Source organism: Octopus bimaculoides, chromosome 9 (genome assembly GCF_046866305.1).
Source record: "Octopus bimaculoides isolate indiv1 chromosome 9, ASM4686630v1, whole genome shotgun sequence".
Lineage (NCBI taxonomy): Eukaryota > Metazoa > Mollusca > Cephalopoda > Octopoda > Octopodidae > Octopus > Octopus bimaculoides.
The window spans coordinates 92,404,781-92,426,856 of record NC_142936.1 but is presented as its reverse complement, the minus strand read 5'-3'; the positions used below and the strand labels follow the sequence as shown (position 1 = coordinate 92,426,856).

General features: G+C 37.4%; 1 protein-coding gene across 40 annotated transcripts in view; it reads right to left on the bottom strand.

Annotated features, from left to right (window-relative positions):
* Positions 1-22,076, bottom strand: part of LOC106868309 (uncharacterized) — a 311,641-nt gene that overhangs the window by 98,741 nt on the left and 190,824 nt on the right. For all 40 annotated transcript variants that reach the window (XM_089358046.1, XM_089358048.1, XM_089358049.1 and 37 more), the window contains 2 exons: positions 18,100-18,330; positions 16,723-16,935 (listed from right to left, as the gene is read on the bottom strand). In XM_089358046.1, the coding sequence (XP_089214172.1) occupies positions 16,723-16,935; positions 18,100-18,330 (444 nt within the window). The remainder of the gene's footprint in view (positions 1-16,722; positions 16,936-18,099; positions 18,331-22,076) is intronic.

Below are 22,076 nucleotides of genomic sequence, written 5' to 3'. Positions count from 1 at the left end.
TGTAGAAAATCTACATCAACAAATTCCAGACAACCCATGCAAACCTGGAGAAGAACACATTAAATGATGACAATGATGGTGAATATAATGATGATGAAGATGGTGATGGTGATGATGATGATGCATACACATGTTTGCATCATTTTTGATTTTTTTTTTTCAATCATTTTTTTTTAATCAACAGAAAGTTACAGAACTGACTCATAAACCGAAGATTTCATGCATGGCACTCGTCAAACTAAACTAAAAGATTTTTAAATAAGTCACATGCATAAAACTATCATCTCCTGAGTCAATTCTGTAGCTTCTTGAAAAATAATAAAATATGTATGCACAAAAGCCAAATGGTTCCAGGTTCAGGCTAATCAAACCCTTATGAGTGGATTTGGTAGATGGAAACTGAAAGAAGCCCAATGTGTGTGTGTGTGTATATGTATATATATATGCATGTGTGTATGTTTGCGTGTGTGTATGTTTGTCCCCCAACATCACTTGACAACTGATGCTGATGTGTTTCTTTCCCATAACTTAACGGTTCGGCTAAAGAGACCAATAGAATAAGTACTAGGCTTACAAAGAATAAGCCCTGGGGTTGATTTGCTTGACTAAAGGCGGTGCTCCAGCATGGCTACAGTGAAATGACTGAAACAAGTAAAAAAATTAAAAGAATATATGTGTATGAAAATGGATATGGGTACACAACATATATATATATATATATATATATATATATATATATATATGGTCCACTCCATAAGGTGGTTGGTGTTAGGAAGGGCATCCAGCCATAAAAACCCTGCCAAAACAGACAGAGAAGTCTGGTGCAGTCTTCTGCCATGCCAACTCTTGTCAAACTGTCCGACCCATGCTAGCATAGAAAACGGACGTTAAATGAGAATGATGATGAGGATGATAGTGGTGTGTGTTTGTGTGTGACTTGTATAAAATGATTTCTTAGATTATTGGCAAACGACCCCAAATTTAGAGCAAAAAGGCAAAAAGCAGTTTCACGCAAAACCTTTTCTTAAGTTGTCAGCCCCAGGATGATGAGAAGCAAAATTGACACCACAAGGATTTGAACTCAGAATGTTAAGGATCATCATGAAGCACTGCTAAGCATTCTGCTTTTCGATTAGATTCTTATTCCTCACAGCAATAATCTTCAATAAATTTCATTGTATTTATTTTGATATATATATATATATATATATATATATATATATATATATTTATTTATTTATAGGTTTCAGCCAAGTGGCTGTGGTCATGCTGGAGCACCACCGTGATTTTCTGTCTTTTTGCTTTGCTCTCTTCACGTTCCTTGCATGGCTCTTCTCCTGCACCTGATATAGTCCAATCAAGAGTTTTGATGGCACATCTGGTGTATAAGAGAATTTGACATCGCTGCCCTAAACTGTGTCTCATTCCGAGCCATTGGTTCGTCTGGTATGGTGGAGAGGAAAGCGTCGAGTTTTGTCTTGAAGACCTCCACATCCGTGTCTTGCAGGTCTCTCAAATGTTTTGGCAGGGCATTGAAGAGCTGAGGTCCTCTGAAACCGAGGCTGCTGCAGTATCTTATATATATATACATACATATACACATACATACATACATATACACATACATACATATATATATATATACATGTATGTATATACACATATAAATATACACATATACATACACATATAAATATACATATATATATATATATATATATCAGATTGGAGCCTGGTGCAGCCATCTGGCTCACCAGTCCTGGTTCAAACCATCCAACCCATGCCAGCATGGAAAGCGGACATTAAACGATGATGATATATATATATATACATATAAACATACATATATGTACATATATACATATGTATATAGATATGCATATACAGGTACAGAACGTCACAAAACGTAAACAACATGAAATACGAAAATAAAGTTGGGTACACAAACAACGAGACAAACAAATGGAGAACAAGACAAGTAACATAAAGAACGACCCTTCATCAGTTGTCGGCTGTCCTTCTACTCCTTATTTTGAGCATTGAATGACAATATAAGACTTTGAAAGCAGTTGCTCCTGTGACCCAAAATATAATTTGGGATTTGCGGAGGGTCAGAGTTGGTAACAAAAATAGGACAGTGGAGACATACAAGGAAATTGAACGAAAACAAACATGGAGGGTCCAAGTAAGTTTATCTAGATATAGATATATATATATATATATATATATATATATACACATATATATACACATACATATATATACACAAATACATTTATATATATACATATATACACATACATATATATATATACACATATATACACATACATATATACACACACACACACACATATTTATATGTATGTATAATTTTTTTATTTCTCTCCTTGGCATATCTTATAAATTAGCCGCAATAAATATTGTTTTGTAGTTCCCCAACACCCATAGGTGAAACAATACGTATTTTGTCAGACTAATGAGTATGAATTAAATATTTCATATACACATATCTAATATATATATATATACACACATATATATATATACACACATACACACACACATATATATATATATATATATATATATATATATATATATATGTATGTATGAATGTACACACACACGTATACATACATTTACACACAAACACACACATATGCATAAGTATATACGTAGATACATATTTATACACATATATACAAAGACATACATTCACAATAAAGAAAGGCTACACAAAATCCAGAAAATCCCTTTCAAAACTAGTTTTACGCATGATTATGAGAAGGGGCCATGAGCTGATAAACAAACGGGTAAGAAACCCCTACAGTTGTAGGGTAACCAACACCAAGAATTGAAACAGACACCAAACCAATGAGAGGAGGTGGAGCAGGGATTAATGGTCAGGGCTAAACAAAATTAGTACAGATTATCCCCATGCAACCAGAGAGATAAGGAGGGGGACACACTACATTTCCCTATTTATATCATCTAAAGGACCTTACAAGAAAATTTTATTATTTATTATTATTATTATTATCATCATCATTATTATTATTATTATTATTATTAGCACTATTAATATTATTAATATTATTATTATTTGTATTCACGCTATTAATATTTTTATAATGCTACAACTACTACTACTAATAATAATGATAATAATAATAATAATATTAATTATAATAACTTTGTTGATATTAGATGAGAAATGAAATGAAATTAAATGATGAAGAAAAAAAAAATTAAAAGTTAAGCACCCAGATAGCAAATGTTGAACGTATTGGCCCCTTACCTCTAACAGGATTTCGCAAGGGTTCCCGCATTCTCTGGTCCTAATTTGTTCTGAAAAAACTTTACTTGAGAATTGAAAACATGCAGGAAATTTTGTTTCTTTGGATTAGCAACATCATCATCATCATCACCATCACCGTCAACAATAAAAGAGAATCGGTGTGTGGCAGAAAGAAGCAAGCGCCAAAACTGGATGGTATTTGGTGAAGATTTTCCAATATTTCGAGTCGAACCCCACAGAGATGGAGGAATGGGTACAACTTTGCATTTCAATGTTCCATGGTTGATAAAGAATAAAGTACCAGTTATGTGCTGGGGAAGGTCTTCGGCTAAACTTTTCCCTTTCAAATTTGTGGGCATTTTGCCAATGTAAGCCATCATAATCATCATCATCATCATTAAGGCGGCAAGCTAACAGAACCATTAGCATCCAGAGTAAATTGCTAAGCAGCATCTCATCCATGTCTATGTTTTAAGTTCAAATTTAGCCAAAGTCGACTTTGCCTTTCAGGGCCGACAAAATTGAGTACCAGCTGCACACTGAGGTCAATGCAATCGACTTACCCCACCCTTGAAATTGCTGGCCTTGTGCCAAAATTTGAAGCCATTATCATCATCATCATCAGCAGCAAAATTGTTAGTGCATCGGTTAAAATGCTTAGCGACATTTCTTCTAGCTTTTTTTTGTTTTGTTTTCGTTGTTTTACACAACATTCTGAGCTCAAAATTCTACCAAGTTCTTTTTAGGGATCAACAAAAGAAATACTAGTAGAGCACAGGGGCCAATGTAATCAACGAATGCCCTCCCACTAAAATTGCTGGCCTTGTGGCAAAATTTGAAACCATTACTATTATTATTATTATTAACCCTTCCTAAGGGCAGCAAACTGGCAGAATTGTTAGCATGTTGGACGAAATGCTTAGCAGTATTTCGTCTGTCTTCATATTCTGAGTTCAAATTCCACTAAGGTCCACTTTGCTTTTCATCCCTTCAGGGTCGACTAATTAAGTACCAGTGAAACACTGGGGGAGGTGATGCAATCGACTATTGCCCTCCCCACAAATCTGAGCCCTCATCCCTCCACTGGAAAGGATTATTAACCCTTTCCATAGCAACACACCTGACACCACTCATGAGCTTACAACACATACTTCTAGTTTTTAAAGGGTTTTACCTTCAAATCTTCCCTCAAAATTTATATTAAGTTTTGCAAGTACCAGCTTAACAATGGCAAAATCCACCATCATCGTTTAACATCCATCTTCCATGCTTGCATGGGTCAGATGGGTTGACAGGAACTGTACTCTTAGTTCGACTGATTCCCTACGAATGATATCTGATGGGTAGAAACTTCACAGAAGTCTACTGAATATATTTTTGTGTGTGTGTGTGTGTGTGTGTGTGTGTGTGTGTGTGTAAATATATTGGTTTCATGTTTTGGCACAAGGCCAGCAATTTCAAGGAAGGTGGGTAAGTTGATTACATCGACCCCAGGGTTTGACTGGTACTCATTTTATTGGCCCCCACCCCCTGCAAAGAATGACAGGCAATGTCGACTTTGGTGGAATTTGAACTCAGAATGCAAAGATGGACAGAATGCTAACAGTTTTGCTAGTTTACCGCCTTCATTTATATATATACAGGTTGATAGATAGATAGATAGAGAGATAGAGAGAGAGAGAGAGAGAGAGAGAGAGAGAGAGGGAGGGACAGAGAGAGGGAGAGAGAGAGGTGTTACCAATGTGTATCACAGAGAGATGTATACATTGGTGAGAGAAAAAAAACAGTAAATTTGAACAAAGAACAAAACATGAGGACTAGAATGCAGTTATAAAATAGAAAAGTCATAAAGAGAACGTGTGTGAGTGTGAATTGTCTAGAATATTCCTTTGTCAATCTCCCACACATTTTTTTTTTTTTACAATTATGAGGAATAAATACTTTAATTTTGTGACAAATACAAGCAGCGTCACTCGTGGTTGCGAGGGTTTATGCTAGGTTTTGTTATTAACACAGTTGCATTAAGGCTGGTCTGTGTGACAGTAGCATCTTAAGTTCAATCCCTGATGGGAGAGATTTTTTTTCGTTTTTTCAATTTTTCACTTAAAACTGTATCAATTGTTTCTTGTCTTCTCCTTCGTGTTAAACTGGAGGGAATAGGCCTTAATTTTGCAGAAGTATTAGGTGTTTGCTCTGCGATAGGGGATCCCCCCCCCCACTCACTTTTTAAAATTTAATACATAAGTACAGACGTAGCAGTGAGGCTAAGAATTTCACTTCTGAATCACATGGTTTCAGGTTCAGTTTCACTACAGCGTACCTTGGGCAAGTGTACTCTACTCTACCCTAGTTTAACTAAGTGTGACGGAACATGGCTCATTGGTTACAGGATTTGGCTTACAATCAGGAGATCCAGAGTTCAATTCCCAGCAGCTTGTTGTGTCCTTGAGCAAGACACTTTACTTCACATTGTCTCAGTCTACTCAGCCGCCAAAAATGAATTATACCTGTAATTCAAAGGGGCCAGCCTTGTCACGTCCTGCATCATGCTGAATATCCCTAAAAACTAAATTACGGGTATGTGTGTCTGTGGAGTGCTCAGCCACTTGCATATTAACTTCATGAGCAGGCCGTTCCGTTGATCGGATCAACTGGAACCAACATCATTGTAACTGATTGAGTGCCAGATTAACTAATCTCTTCTGAGCAGAGTTGGTAGGCAGAAACAACTTGGAAACAGAAGCACATCTTATATATTATATGTATGTTTTTGTGAGTATGTGCACACATGTGCAAGTACTCGCATGTGCAATATTGACATTCTGGGACTTGATATTGTCTGAGGGAAACAATTATGTAATGGCTACAGTTCGTGTAGACATTATGGTCGGTTGTTCTGTGAATATAAAATCCTTTACTTGAAAAGCAGGTCAAGGGTTGTTGACAACAATGGCACCAAGCCATAAAATGCTGTCACAGAGATGCCCCAGTTTGACCAAAGCTAACATGAGAAAATGGCCAGTAAATGAACAAGCGATGGCTCTCAGTGACCAATGCAGTGAGTGGCAGAGACAGACATTGCGAGACTGATAGGTTTTCAGTAAGCTGGAAAGAAAGTGGACAAGTTCAATGATCAGAAAGTGTTTCACATAGGATGCAGGAGGGTGATGGAGGAAAAATGCCATCTTTTATCTTTTGTTTCAGTCGTTGGACTGTGGCCATGTTGGGGCACCACCTAGAAAAGTTTTAATCAAACACACTGACTCCATAGCTTTTCAGTTTCATATTTATTCTATCAGACTCTTTTGTTGAACCACTAAATTACAGGATGTAAACAAACCAACACCGTTTATGTGGTGGTGATGTGACAGACACAGATACACATAGAAACATATATCACATGGCAAGCTTCAGCACAGTCTCCATCTTCCAATTTCACTGGCAAGACGTTGATCACCCACATGCTATAGTACAAGACAATGCCCAAGGTACTGCACAGTGGGATTGAACCTGGAACTATGTGGTTGCAAAATGAGCTTCTTAACCACACGGCCATGTTTAATAAGGAAATTGAAATGGTTTTAAACTTCTAAAGCTTGTCTAACATCAACAGGGAGAAGAAAAGAATTGTATGAATACAAAATATTTTGTCTTCTCAATACCAAAAGATGGCAGTGAGGGTTTCCATTTTTGGAGGAGCTGGGCTGGCATTCGTCAGTATTAAGGAGCACCGTTCAAAGTGAGAACAAGATGCTACTTCACTGTGGTAGTTATATTTACTTCTGGCACATGTGCTGGTGGCACGTGGAAAACAACATTCAAGCGAGATCGTTGCCAGTGCAGCTGGACTGGCTCCCATGCAAGTAACATGTAAAAAAAACACCTTTTGAGTGTGGTCGTTGCCAGAACTGCCTGACTGGCCCTCGTGCGGGTGGCACGTAAAAACACCCACTACACTCGCAGAGTGGTTGGTGTTAGGAAGGGCATCCAGCTGTAGAAACTTTGCCAAATCAGATTTGAGCCTGCTGCAGCTTTCTGGCTCACCAGTCCTTCTGTCAAACCATCCAACCCATACCAGCATTGAAAGCAGACGTTAAACGATGACGATGATGACCCCCAAACGAACCTCAAGTGAGCCTAATAGAGAGGAAGAAAAATTTAATTTACGGGTTGGCTGAATTATTATACAAATATGTTTGTTGTGTTTCATTAATTCAAGTGAAAGCTCTAAATTCAATTTGTGAATTATTATACCATGCCCATCCAGCTAATCAAACTATGGCTCAAAATTTGAGCATCGCACACCACAAACCTTTGTGTTTAATTTCTAACATGGATGACAGAGTTTCAGCTACGTAAAGATAAAACAACACACTTGGAGAAACCATGTTTTGTATTTTTTACGCAACTACTGCATTTTCCTTCTAGAAATAGTGGATTTCTTTTTTTTTTTTCCTCTAAATTTTAGAAATATCAAAATCATTTCTCCAAATATTGATGACATCATAAGAATTTCATAAACATTCAAGAGAATGTGAAATGATTCACTTTTGGTATATTGGTTCTCAAGACACATCACACAAACGGCATTCTTATTTGCAACAAATGTATATTTTTCTAGAAATAAATGTGTATTCACTTTTAACAAATGCTTTTTACTAGTTTTTTTCCCATTTTTCTGAGAATTACTGAAGCAAACTCTTTAAGAATTTACATATTTTTTCTTATATATAAATATTAAATTTCTTTCCCAGAAATAAACACAATTTTGTATTTTAAGAACCATTTTTTCAAGAATAAATTTTATACACATGGACCCAAGGTGGTAAAAAATATGCACAGAATTTCACAATTTTATGCACTGTTTTGCTCTTGAGTTTGTCTTAGCAAAATTCTCTTAATCTTTTACTGGTCTCAGTCACTAAACTGGTCATCTTGGAGGGTTTAGTCAAATTGACCCCAGAATTTATCTTGATATTGTATTAATTTGATAGCATAATATGGCACATATTCTATTCTAATCTAATACTTAATGTGTATTTATTATCATAATACAGTATGTAGTCTATCATTCATTTTTGCTGAACTGCTAAGTCACATGGTTATAAACAAACCAACACCGGTTGTTAAGCAATGAGGCACAAACATACATATTTGATGGGCTTTTGCTTAGCTTCCATCGAAGACACTTCTTTAAGGGGTCATGCACTGGAACCTATTCGAAAGCACAAGGCAGCAAAGCACTCGCCACTTCCTGCCACTAACCCTTGCTTATTTTTGAAATAAGAGATCTCTTATTTCACACAGCTTCAAAGGAGAAGCTTGATAGGAGAGGAGCCTAGGGTTATAATGGAAGACACTTGCACAAGGTGCTGTACATTTTTATATATATATATATATATACGCACACACACACATACACACACACACACACACACACACACACACACACACACACACACACACAAGGACTTCCACAAACCATCTATCTGGAAAAGTTGCTCACATGTACTGATCAGCCCAGGAATATAGTAAAATATATTTACTGAAGGTGACATGCAGAGGGACTGAACCCAGAACCACATGGTTGGGGAAGCATACTCCTTACCCATACAGCCCTACCAACACCTAAACTCTCAACTTCATTAATTCAATGCTTCTTTATATTAACAAAAGTCTTGAGCCCTCACTACATGATCTATAAACATGAATTTCTCCAGAAATTTTCAATAATTTCCAGTACACAATGAGAAATATAATTACAGGTGAGTAATTACAGGTAGAGAGATATACCTGACCAACGTATCTTCACAAATAACAAGAAAACAAACACAAAAAAATTACGGAATGATTTGAAACAGTCACAAAGTAACATTATCTCTTCGCTTTATTTTACTTCACATTAAAACGCAATTAAGAATCATCGTTCATCGTTTGTTTTCGTTTTTTTTTTCCTATTGTTTTTTGTAAATAACAGATCTATTATTTCTTTTATAATCGTTAAAGTTTATTTGACACAACTGAATTTCCTCAGTAAGAGCACAAACAAAATAAATCAAAAAAATTGTTTGCATTGTTTAAAAAATTTTGGTTAAATTTTAAAATATATTCTTTATATAAGTAGCGCATCGATTTTTAGGGAGTCGGTTTTTGTTTTTATAAACATAATATAATACTGGATAAGGCGCGCACGCACACACACACACACACACACATGCATATGAATATGTATATTTGTGTGTGTGTGTGTGTGTGTGTGTGTGTGTGTATATATGTATATATATAGATACATACATACATATGTATTCATTCTATAGTGTAAATATACACATAAGAATGTGTATGTATGTAAAATTTTATAATACAAATATTCAAATATATAGATATTTTCCTTCACATTTCGAAAAGAAAAAATATTTTTTTTTATTTAATTTTATTTCCAAATCAATCCTCATAACATGTAGACATAACTATTTCAAATATATATAGGTTTTTTTTGTTTTGTTTTTTTGAAGTATGTATATATATATATATATATATATATATATATATACTTCAAAAATCCTCAGCTCAATAAATATTAGCAGACAAGATCTGAAAGAAAACACACACACACGCATAGGCAAAATATGTAAAGGAAGTTGTGACTTCCATCTATTCAGTGCCAATCAGCAGTCATGAAAATATATAAAACTAGCATAGAGCACAAGGGAGCTAATTCTGAATATAAAGGGTGGATTGAACCAGTGATTCAGTCTTCCTTTCTAAATGCCTTCACATCATCTATTTGTATCCAAATCAAAAGTTGTCATTTTGCTATAATTGCAACAAGGTCACCTTGTTCATTATTCCCATTCTAATCTAGCAAACTATGATCAAAGGCATTCCAGCCAAGGCCATCCTGTCTTTTTGGAGTTAGTTTTCTTTTCTTTTTTTTGGTTTTTCAGCTATAGCTAGAATTACATTATACAATATGTCCTTCCATTTTCTTTTTTAAATAAGGTCTGGTTTGAGAAAGATTAGACTGCTCTTTCTCTTGTGTTGAGTGATCACAAAGAGCTTCCCTCATTCAACAAAGTAAATTTTAATTTACTTGGTAGAAAGTAAATTAAAATTTTAATTTGACCATATAGGGTAGATACAGAAGCTCTCAAAAATAAACCCAACCATTGTAAGTGACGCTGGAAAAAAGGGGCTTACAAGGATATTTTGAACTAAACAAACTACTTGGTGACCTTTATAAGACACAAAGTGACATCCAACACCGTCAAAAGTCAATGGGCCATGGCATGTCAAACTAAATGCTCAATACTACTTCATGTCATCTCTCTCTCTAAGTTCCAAGTTCAAATCCTGTTGACCTCAGCTTTTGCATTTCATTTTTCTCTAGGGCAGACATCTTCAACCAGTTTGCCATGGGCACACTTGCAGATTCTGCAAATGTGCCATTTACTTTTAAGTTTGTCGAAAAATGCTATATATTTAAAAATCTTCAGCATTTATAAAGCACTGCACCACTGTAATGTGCATTTCTCTGTGACAAAGTGCATGGCATGCACCCTTTTTTTAATTTTTAAATAATTTTAATGTTTTTTTTTTAATTTTAAATAATTAAACTTTTAGGAAGTTGATGTTGAAATGTCACACTTTTAGAATGTTCTTCAAGTACAGTGGATCGAAATAGGTTGAAACTCACTGCTTTAGAGTCAAATACAATAAGTAACATCATGAATTGAAGTCATTTAAATAAAACTAAATCAATAAAGAAAAACTGAACTGGGTCAACTATGGAACTGTAACAGTGACCAGTTTAATACAACTACTCATAACTGACCAAGTGCATTAACCTTTTAGATTTAAACTGGCCATATTTAGCCTAAAGATTCTACCTGCTTTATGTTCAAAATGGCCAGGTCCAGCCTCACACACTTACCCAAAAATAAACGATCACATCACTGAAATCTTAAAGCTACAAAGCAACGCATGGTCAATTCAAAAGAATGTGACTACAGAAGCAGCACATGATAGCTGAGCGGTTCAGGAATGGACAAGGCATTAATCAACTGATTAGGGGCTTGTCTCACAAATTGCTGATATATTGACAGAGAGTGTCATTACTTTTGAATTTACTAATTTTCATAATTATCTTGCACTGCCCGCATGTGTGTGCGTGTGTGTTTTCCAATTAAATCTTATTTTAAAGGATTATTTTTGTTCTTCTCTATTTTCTTTTCAGTTGAAATAGTAATGTTCGTTAATTTCCTGAGATTACGATTTGAAAAAAATATTTTAGCAAGAAAATTACTAATTAAAATTGCCATTAAAAGACAATTATTATTATGACTTATTTCCATTTTACTTCTCAGATCTCTTGATATTATTTGCTCCAGTTGGTTCCACAAGAGGGGACAGCAACCTGTAGTCAAAGGTGTCGCAGGGTCTCTTTCCACAATACTTAACCCTCAAGTACCAGTCTCAAAATCCTTGCTGTCCCCAAGAGAGCAGTTTCTTTTTATTATTACAATTAATATTATTATTATTATTATTATTATTATTATATAATTATTTAATAATAATTGAATTTTACTATCATCATCATCATCACCATATCAATAAATAAAGAAATTATTATAGTAATATTTTATAGAAAATATAGCTATTATTTTATCTGTATCCTCGTTACGAAAGCTACAGAGCACAGCCGGGTAAATGTACAAAGAAGATATCAGTTGGTCTCAGGTTCTGTTAATATACCTGGTGAGAGTCAGTCCCTTGACATTACCACTCATGGCGATTTAAGGGTCACCAGGTATATCCAGTAGTTTCCTTGGCTTCACAAGAGAACCAGACCAAAGTCTGAACATAGAGTTGAGCAGGTAAACTCAGCAAATGTTGAGCTATCGAAAGGAGAGGAGGGACCACAGCCATCACTCGCGAGAGAGGAGGACTTGGTTGTAAGTGCCAGGCTTTTATTGATAAGTATTCGGATGCCCATATAGTTGCGAGTAGACATAGAAACTTTCTCGGCCCTCGTGCCCTTAACCCCAGCAAAACGTCCTGGATGTGACAGCTGGAGGGTAAGATGGTTGCACCAGCAGTCGACTGGTGCTCATTTGCAGCTGAGTAGAGAGGAACACTATGACATGAAGTGCCTTGCTCAAGGACACAACACAACCCCCTGTTCGGGAATTGAACCCTACACCTTTATAATCATGTGGTTATACTCTAACTAGAAGGTGAGCCTTCACTGAGCTGAGTGGGTAAACCTACTGAGTCAGCCAGTCAATCAATTTGCCCTTACTTAGGCTCAGTGTTTCTTGACCTTTTTTTTTTTTTTTTACCTAAGGATCCCTTTGGTTCCTATTTTACTTAGGTGGACCCTTAGAATTATAACCAATTTATTGCACATAAATTTTAACAGTAAATTCTTATATGGACCCCTTAGGATCATGCGGACACTGGTTGAGAATCACTGCTTTAGTTAGGAAATCTAACAGGTCAGTCTGCTGTGAATTCAGTTAGTAAACCCATAAGATTTAACCCTTTCATTACCAACGGGGCTGAAACCACCCCTGTCTCTGAACTACAAATGTCTTGTTTTCATAAGTTCTGAATTAAAATCTTCCACCAAACCTTAGTCACAATTTATGTTCCTAACACCAGCTTAATGATAACGAAGTTATTTTACTAAATTCTTTGTTATATTTAAAATCAATTGAAAGAAACACAGAACATCTCAACAGAAATACGGTAACAAAAGGGTTAATTAGCCCTGGGTTAACACAAAGAAACCAGCTGAGCCAGTTACTTCTAGATTCATATTCATTAATGCAGGATTTAAGTAAACCCGCCACAGATTATTTATCCCAATAGGTGTCAGACTAACCCAGTGAGAATCAGTTACCTCTGAGTACAACCCTACTCTGAGTATAACCTTACTAGAGTTGGTTATTAGACCAAACACAATCAGTAACCCACACTAACATAGTTACATATTAAAATACCATTCTATTCCAACATGATAACAATATTAATAATGATGATGATGACGACGATAGTGATGATGATAATAACAACAGTTCCATGTTTAATATAATTTCAATCATAATAATTAATAATGGTTTAATTGGACCACAGTTAGAAGGAAGGAGGACAGTGTCACTTCCAAAAACAAATAGATATGTTTAAAAAAACATTTTTCTCTTTAGGGAGAAGGCGGGGAGGCAAAAAAAACAAAAAAACACAGCATTGCACCATTAGTGTTAAGGGTTTGAGGGCCAAGAAAGTGTTTACATCTACTCGCAACTACATGGGCATCAATATCATTTTTTTTTTTCTTCTTTAGATTCTCGCTGGCATTTCGAATAAGTGATTAGCAGGGGTGCAGCTTACAAATGAAATGAAAATATCAAAAACAAAAGGATAATGGGGGGGGGGGGGTTCTAGATTATCCCTGTATAGGTATGTTAACCTTTGACCAACCCTACAACCACTACTATACCCTAGTATCCTACTGGTATCTTGTAAATGATAACAGAACAGAGTTAAGATACCATCGGTTATTTCTGCTTTTTCTTTTGTTAATGGAAAAGTGAGGGGACCAAAATATTAACTATTATTATTATTATCATTAAAGAATCTCTTTTTAAAAAAGTATTTAATTTAGAAATAAAAATTAATTTAAAACAAACTTATTGACACATTCATTGTATATGTATACATGACTAAATATACAGACATATATATGTATCTATATATGTCTGTATGTGTTTATGTAACTAAATATACACATATATATGTATCTATATGTGTGTGTGTTTATATAAATATATATACACACACACACACGTGTTTATATAATTAAATATACATATATATGTATATGTATCTATATGTGTGTGTGTCTGTTTATATAACTAAATATACACACATATATATATGTATCTGTGTGTGAGCGTGTATTAAAGTTTCGTTTTGACTGGAGGGGGCTTCAAGATTCGGTTGATGGCTCATCCAACCAGGGTTGAAAGGGTCATCAGACAGAAACTGAAGTCCAGGTTGAAACTAATGTTATATAATATATTTGACTATTTACTTTATTTACATTATTTACATTTGACGGATATTTGTCCTCAACTTGTTTGTTATTAACACGTTTCAGCTGATATACCCTCCAGCCTTCTTCAGGTGTCTTCGGGGAAATTTTTAACTTGGGCTCTCATTCCTAATGTATTTTTCGATATTATTATTATTATTATTGTTGTTATTATTATTCAGGTCACTGCCTGGAATCGAACTCGAATCTTGAGGTTAGTAGCCCACACTCAAATATATAGTATAACATTAGTTTCAACCTGGACTTCAGTTTCTGTCTGATGACCTTTCAACCCTGGTTGGATGAGCCATCAACCGAATCTTGAAGCCCCCTCCAGTCAAAACGAAACTTTTATACACACTCACACACAGATACATATATATATGTGTGTATATTTAGTTATATAAACAGACACACATATAGATACATATACATATATATGTATATTTAATTATATAAACACGCACACATATATATTTATATGTATGTGTGTGTGTATATTTATTTATATAAACACACACCATATGCCCATGGGCGTATGGCATGGTGGTTAAGAGCACAGGCTACTAACCCTAAGAACCCAAGATTCTAAGTTCGATCCCAGGCAGTGACCTATATAATAATAATAATAATAATAATAACATCAAAAAATACCTTAGGAATGAGAACCCAGGTTCGAAATTTCCCCAAGACACCTGATGAAGGCTGGAGGGTATATCAGCCGAAACGTAGTGTTAACAACAAACAAGATGAGGACAAATATCTGTCAAATGTAAATAATATACATAATTCCTCATCTCTTAAATATGGAACTGTAAGATTTGACTATTTATTGTATTTTTTTTTTAATCCCTGCCACCATTAGGAAATGTTCTGCTGTTCTTCAAATTCCTTTAAAACAACAAACCTAACATATTACCACATGTGTTTGTTTAACACATTTTATATCATACACACATGAAGACATGTGGCTAAGTTGTCAGGATGTTCGGCTCACAATCGTAAAGCTATGAGTTCAATTCCCAGTGGTGCATTGTGCCCTTGAGCAAGACACTTTATTTCACGTTGCTCTAGTTCACTCAGCTGGCAAAAATGAGTATTTCAAAGGGCCAGCTTTGTCATATTCTATTTCACATTCCATCTCCCTAAGCACTACATTAAGAGTAGGGGTGCTTCCAGTGATCGGACCAACTTGAACCCTTGTCACTGTAACTGACAGAGAGAGAGTTTCTCTTTTTTTTATCACACATACATCTGTGTTTGTGTGTGTGTGTGTGTGTGTGTGTGTGTGTGCTTGTATATACACACACATGCACAGAATATTTTACCAAATCTAAATTCTACAGAATTGAAAAAGAAAAAGCAAAAAATAACCAAGTAAAATAATGACCCTTAAAAACTCCAAAAAATTAAAAATCTAAATAAAATCTTCATGAAATAATTATCATAAATAATGATATACAATTTGTAAATTCATATTAGTAAATATGAATGAATGAGAGAGAGGAAGGGAGAGGAAGAGAGAGGATGGAAGGTGGGAGGAAGGGAGCAAGTATTTTTTTTTTTATCTGAAAAGAAAATCTGAGTTTTTAAATATTACATAAACTAACAAACATGGAATTTGAAAATACAAGTGAAAAGAACAATAAATATAATAAACGGGTGCTTGAAGATATTAGATGTGATATCATATGTGATATGGCCTAAGATCTTACTTCCGGAAAATTCATACTGTTATAATAATTCCAAGTTAAATAAATGAATAAATAATTAGTTTGAAAATAAAGTTGAGCTTAATTAACAGATATATGCATGCACGTGCACATGTAATTGGACAGGCATGCACAGAAATGCACATATATGTGTCATAGTGATGACCCACATGCATGGAAGAGATGGACCAGACACATGCAGAATCACATGTGCACAGCAGAACAGACAGACACACAAACACAGAGTAAAACAGATGAATGGAAATACACACACACATGAAGAAAGATACACACAAAGAGTCGTAAAAACGCAGATAGACAAAGACAGACACAAATAGACAGACATATATACACCCATTGGTTCCAAGACATTAAGAGACAAAAAAAAAACAAATAAATGCACATCAACCCAAATGGTAAAACAACAAACAACAAAAAAAAACATGCACAAAAGTAACAGTTTCCTCCTTTGCCCCACCCCTCAGTGTGTCTTTGTTAGAGTTCGTCATCAAAATTAAATATGTTGTACCACTCATAGATTCTATCCCAGAAGAGGAAACTGCTGAAAGTCAAGAAGCCCAAAGGGATGAGAAGTTTTAAATGGCGATAGAAACCTTGCTGTTCGTGTCCGGCGTTGTCGTAGAGGATGTTCTGCTGGCGTTGGACTTCGTTGCGCAGTGACGTCACCTCGCTCTCAGACAGCTGCAGGTCATGCACCTGGTTACGCAATGTCTCGTTCTCCATGATTAGGACAGCCTCCCGGTCCTCGTGGTCCTTCAGTTTACTGTTCAGGGACTTGCGCTCCTCCATGAAGCCTTCCACCAATCCTGAAAATAGTGTCCGCACAGAGGTGGGGGGGAAAAGGAAAAAAAAGGAAAGAAAGGGAAACATGTAGAAATGAAATAACAGCCAAGGGTCCAATGAACACACTCACTTTCACACTGTTACACATCAACACCAGAACCAATATTTTAACTTTCAAATGATCTTGCACAAAACCAGGCTTGAGGGCCTCTGTAGTGTAAGGGACAACTATAAAGGAAAAGAATGGAACTACAGATTCAAGAGATGTTGAGTGACAGAAAGCTTAACAGACTGGCGGCGAGCTGGCAGAGTGGTTAGCATGCCGGGTGAAATGCTTAGCGGTATTTCGTCAGCCGTTACGTTCTGAGTTCAAATTCCGCCGAAGTCGACTTTGCCTTTCATCCTTTCGGGGTTGATAAATTAAGTACCAGTTACACACTGAGGTTGATGTAATCGACTTAATCCTTTTGTCTATCCTCGTTTGTCCCCTCTATGTTCAGCCCCTTCTGGGCAATAAAGGAATAAGAAAGCTCAAAAGACTGGTTATCACAGACCAGAGAAAAACGAGACGATTGTAGTGCGTTGCAGAGGGCAACTGTTCAAGGAAAGAAGCAATAAAAATAAAGGGAAGGTCAACAGAGAAACCATGTGCCTGGGAGAAGTGGGTCACATATTTAAAGGTCTTGACAGTGGGGGGGGGGGGGACACAAGACCAGAAAGTTAATCACGGCAATGATCATGGAAATACTTAGAGAAAAGACATGACAAAGATACATTTTAATGATGAGCCAAAAACTCCCAAGAAAGCAGAAGATTCTAGATTAACACAATAAGCATTTTGTTAACCTTTGACCCACCATACTACTAACTACTACTACTACTACTACTACAACATCCCACCCTAATCTGGTAGGTGATACTAGGATACTATTAAATCTACTAATACACAAGATGTGTGTCACTCTTGGGAAAATGACTTCTATTATAGCCCTAGGCCAACCATAGCCTTGTGAGTGGATTTGGTGTGTTTACATCCCCGTAACCTAGTGGTTCGGCAAAAGAAACCAATAAAATAAGTACTAGGCTTACAAAGAATGGGTCCTGGGGATCAATTTGCTCAACAAAAGGCGGTGCTCCAGCATGGCTGCAGTCAAATTAATAAAAAAGAATAGAAAGCTTCAGTGTACCTTGAGATTTGTGCAGCTCTAATGCAAGTTGCTCCCTGGCATTTATCTCCTGTTTCAGTTGCTCTGTCAAGTCTTGTAGACGCTGGCTCCTGTCCTGGGCCTCGCTATCTCTCATGTTTAACGTATCCATCAGTTCCTGTTGGACGCTCTTGGAGTCCAACAACTGTTGAGTTGTCTCCTCCATCATCTCCAGAAGACGCATGATAGAGGTCCGAATACGGTCGCTTGTATCTGTGGAAGAAGAAGAGCAAAGAGTCACAGAGGTGTTGAATGTCTTTTGCATAAAGCTTTCGACAAACTTCAAACGGAACAATTCAGATAATACATGTAAATGTTAACATCACTGAGAATCAGCACCCTAATACAAGGGAATGAATCTTACCCCTTTGAAGCTGTCAATCATCACATCAACGTAATAATTTCAATGCCACAGACACAAAATTCTATACAGACACAGAGATACCACCATAGCCACACAATACTGCCAACATCCATCAACATCAAAACACAAATTTACCAACAACCACCAAAATCACAAAACAATATTGCCAAAAATCAACATAACATCAGACCACCGCCAACACCACAACAGAACACTGCTGTAAACATCACAACACAGTACTTGCCAACCTCACAACACAGTACTTTCGACTTCTGATCAATAACACAACAGAGGACTTATCAGGTGACTTATATTTCTTCTTTACTTTTTGTTGCTTTACACAAAACAGACATTAACCATTTCATCAAAACTGGTGATATTTTCTTTATGTAATAATTTTTCAAAAATCATTTTTATTAAATTCCCTCTTAAATTGAAATGTACTATTTCCACCACCATCTTTTATATATAAAAATTCAATTTGTACAGATCTATAATCTTTTTTCAATTGTGTATATATATATATATATATATTATATATTCTTTTTATTTGTTTCAGTCATTTGATTGTGGCCATACTGGAGCACCACCTTTAATCAAACAAATCGACCCCATGACTTATTCTTTGTAAACCTAGTACTTATTTTATCGGTCTCTTTTGCTGAACCGCTAATGTTACAGGAACCTAAACACACCAGCATCAGTTGTCATGTGATGGTGGAGGGGCAAATACAGACACACAAATATATACATATATATATATATATATATATATACGACGGGCTTCTTTCAGTTTCCTTCTACCAAATCCACTCACAAGGCTTTCGACAGCCCGAGACTATCGCAGAAGACACTTGCCCAAAATGTCACGCAGTGGGACTGAACCCGGAACCATGTGGTTGGGAAGCAAGCCTCTTACCACACAGCCATGCCAGATTCCAACGAAGAGCTCCGCTCGAAACGTCAAATTCTCTTTCTTTCCTTTCCCGAGCGTCTAGTAACACAATCTGTATCACGTACTCACGTTTTTTTGTCTTTTTCCTATTTTGAACTTATGTATATATATATATATATATATATATATATATATATATATTAAATATATATTTTTTTAACCAAAAAATTTGGTAAAAATTATATACATATATATCATCATCATCATCATCGTCGTTTAACGTCCGCTTTCCATGCTAGCATGGGTTGGACGATTTGACTGAGGACTGGTGAAACCGGATGGCAACACCAGGCTCCAGTCTGATTTGGCAGAGTTTCTACAGCTGGATGCCCTTCCTAACGCCAACCACTCAGAGAGTGTAGTGGGTGCTTTTACGTGTCACCCGCACGAAAACGGCCACGCTCGAAATGGTGTCTTTTATGTGCCACCCGCACAAGCCAGTCCAGGGGCACTGGCAACGATCTCGCTCGAAAATCCTACAGGAGCCAGTCAGGCGGTACTGGCAACGGCCACGCTCAAAATGGTGCATCTCATGTGCCACCCGCACAAGAACCAGTCCAGGGGCACTGGCAACGATCTTACTTGGCTTGCCGGGTCTTCTCACGCACAGCCCATTTCCAAAGGTCTCGGTCCGTAGTCATCGCCTCGGTGAGGCCCAATGTACGAAGGTCTTGCCTCACCACCTCAGCCCAGGTCTTCCTGGGCCTACCTCTTCCACGGGTTCCCTCAACTGTTAGGGTGTGGCACTTTTTCACGCAGCTATCCTCCTCCATTCTCACCACATGTCCATACCAGCGCAATCGTCTCTCTTGCACGCCACAACTGATGCTTCTAATGTTCAGCTTTTCTCTCAAGATACTTACACTCTGACGGGTATTCACATTGACATTACACATCCAACGGAGCATACTGGCTTCATTCCTTGCGAGCTTACGTATGTCCTCAGCAGTTACAGCCCATGTTTCACTGCCATGTAGCATGGTTGTTCGTACGCATGCGTCATACAGTCTGCCTTTTACTCTGAGTGAGAGTCCCTTTGTCGCCAGCAGGGGTAAGAGCTCTCTAAACTTTGCCCAGGCTATTCTTATTCTAGCAGCTACACTTTCAGCGCACCCACCCCCACTACTAACTTGGTCGCCCAGATAGCGGAAGCTATCGACTACCTCTAGTTTTTCACCCTGGAATGAGATAGAAGTTGTTTCCTGTTTGTTTGCAGTCTTTATTGCACCTGAACATCTGCCACAAACAAAAACTAACTTGCTAGTTAACCTGCCTTTGATGTTGCTGCACCTCTTATGTGTCCATAGCTTGCACCGGGTACATCTTATAGAGTTACTACCTACTCCTTTTCTACATACTGAGCAGGGCCATCTACCTGAAGGGGTTTGTGTTTTATCTACCTTCCTACTTATTAGGATTTTGGTTTTAGCTAGGTTGACTCTAAGGCTCTTCAATTCTAGACCTTGCTTCCACACCTGAAACTTCTCCTCTAGTTCTGATAGTGACTCCGCAATTAGGGCAAGGTCATCAGCATAGAGGAGCTCCCAGGGGCAACCTGTCTTGAACTCCTCTGTGATTGCCTGGAGGACTATGGTAAATAATATATATCATCATCATCATCATCATCGTTTAACGTCCGCTTTCCATGCTAGCATGGGTTGGACGATTTGACTGAGGACTGGTGAAACCGGATGGCAACACCAGGCTCCAGTCTGATTTGGCAGAGTTTCTACAGCTGGATGCCCTTCCTAACGCCAACCACTCAGAGAGTGTAGTGGGTGCTTTTACGTGTCACCCGCACGAAAACGGCCACGCTCGAAATGGTGTCTTTTATGTGCCACCCGCACAAGCCAGTCCAGGGGCACTGGCAACGATCTCGCTCGAAAATCCTACAGGAGCCAGTCAGGCGGTACTGGCAACGGCCACGCTCAAAATGGTGCATCTCATGTGCCACCCGCACAAGAACCAGTCCAGGGGCACTGGCAACGATCTTACTTGGCTTGCCGGGTCTTCTCACGCACAGCCCATTTCCAAAGGTCTCGGTCCGTAGTCATCGCCTCGGTGAGGCCCAATGTACGAAGGTCTTGCCTCACCACCTCAGCCCAGGTCTTCCTGGGCCTACCTCTTCCACGGGTTCCCTCAACTGTTAGGGTGTGGCACTTTTTCACGCAGCTATCCTCCTCCATTCTCACCACATGTCCATACCAGCGCAATCGTCTCTCTTGCACGCCACAACTGATGCTTCTAATGTTCAGCTTTTCTCTCAAGATACTTACACTCTGACGGGTATTCACATTGACATTACACATCCAACGGAGCATACTGGCTTCATTCCTTGCGAGCTTACGTATGTCCTCAGCAGTTACAGCCCATGTTTCACTGCCATGTAGCATGGTTGTTCGTACGCATGCGTCATACAGTCTGCCTTTTACTCTGAGTGAGAGTCCCTTTGTCGCCAGCAGGGGTAAGAGCTCTCTAAACTTTGCCCAGGCTATTCTTATTCTAGCAGCTACACTTTCAGCGCACCCACCCCCACTACTAACTTGGTCGCCCAGATAGCGGAAGCTATCGACTACCTCTAGTTTTTCACCCTGGAATGAGATAGAAGTTGTTTCCTGTTTGTTTGCAGTCTTTATTGCA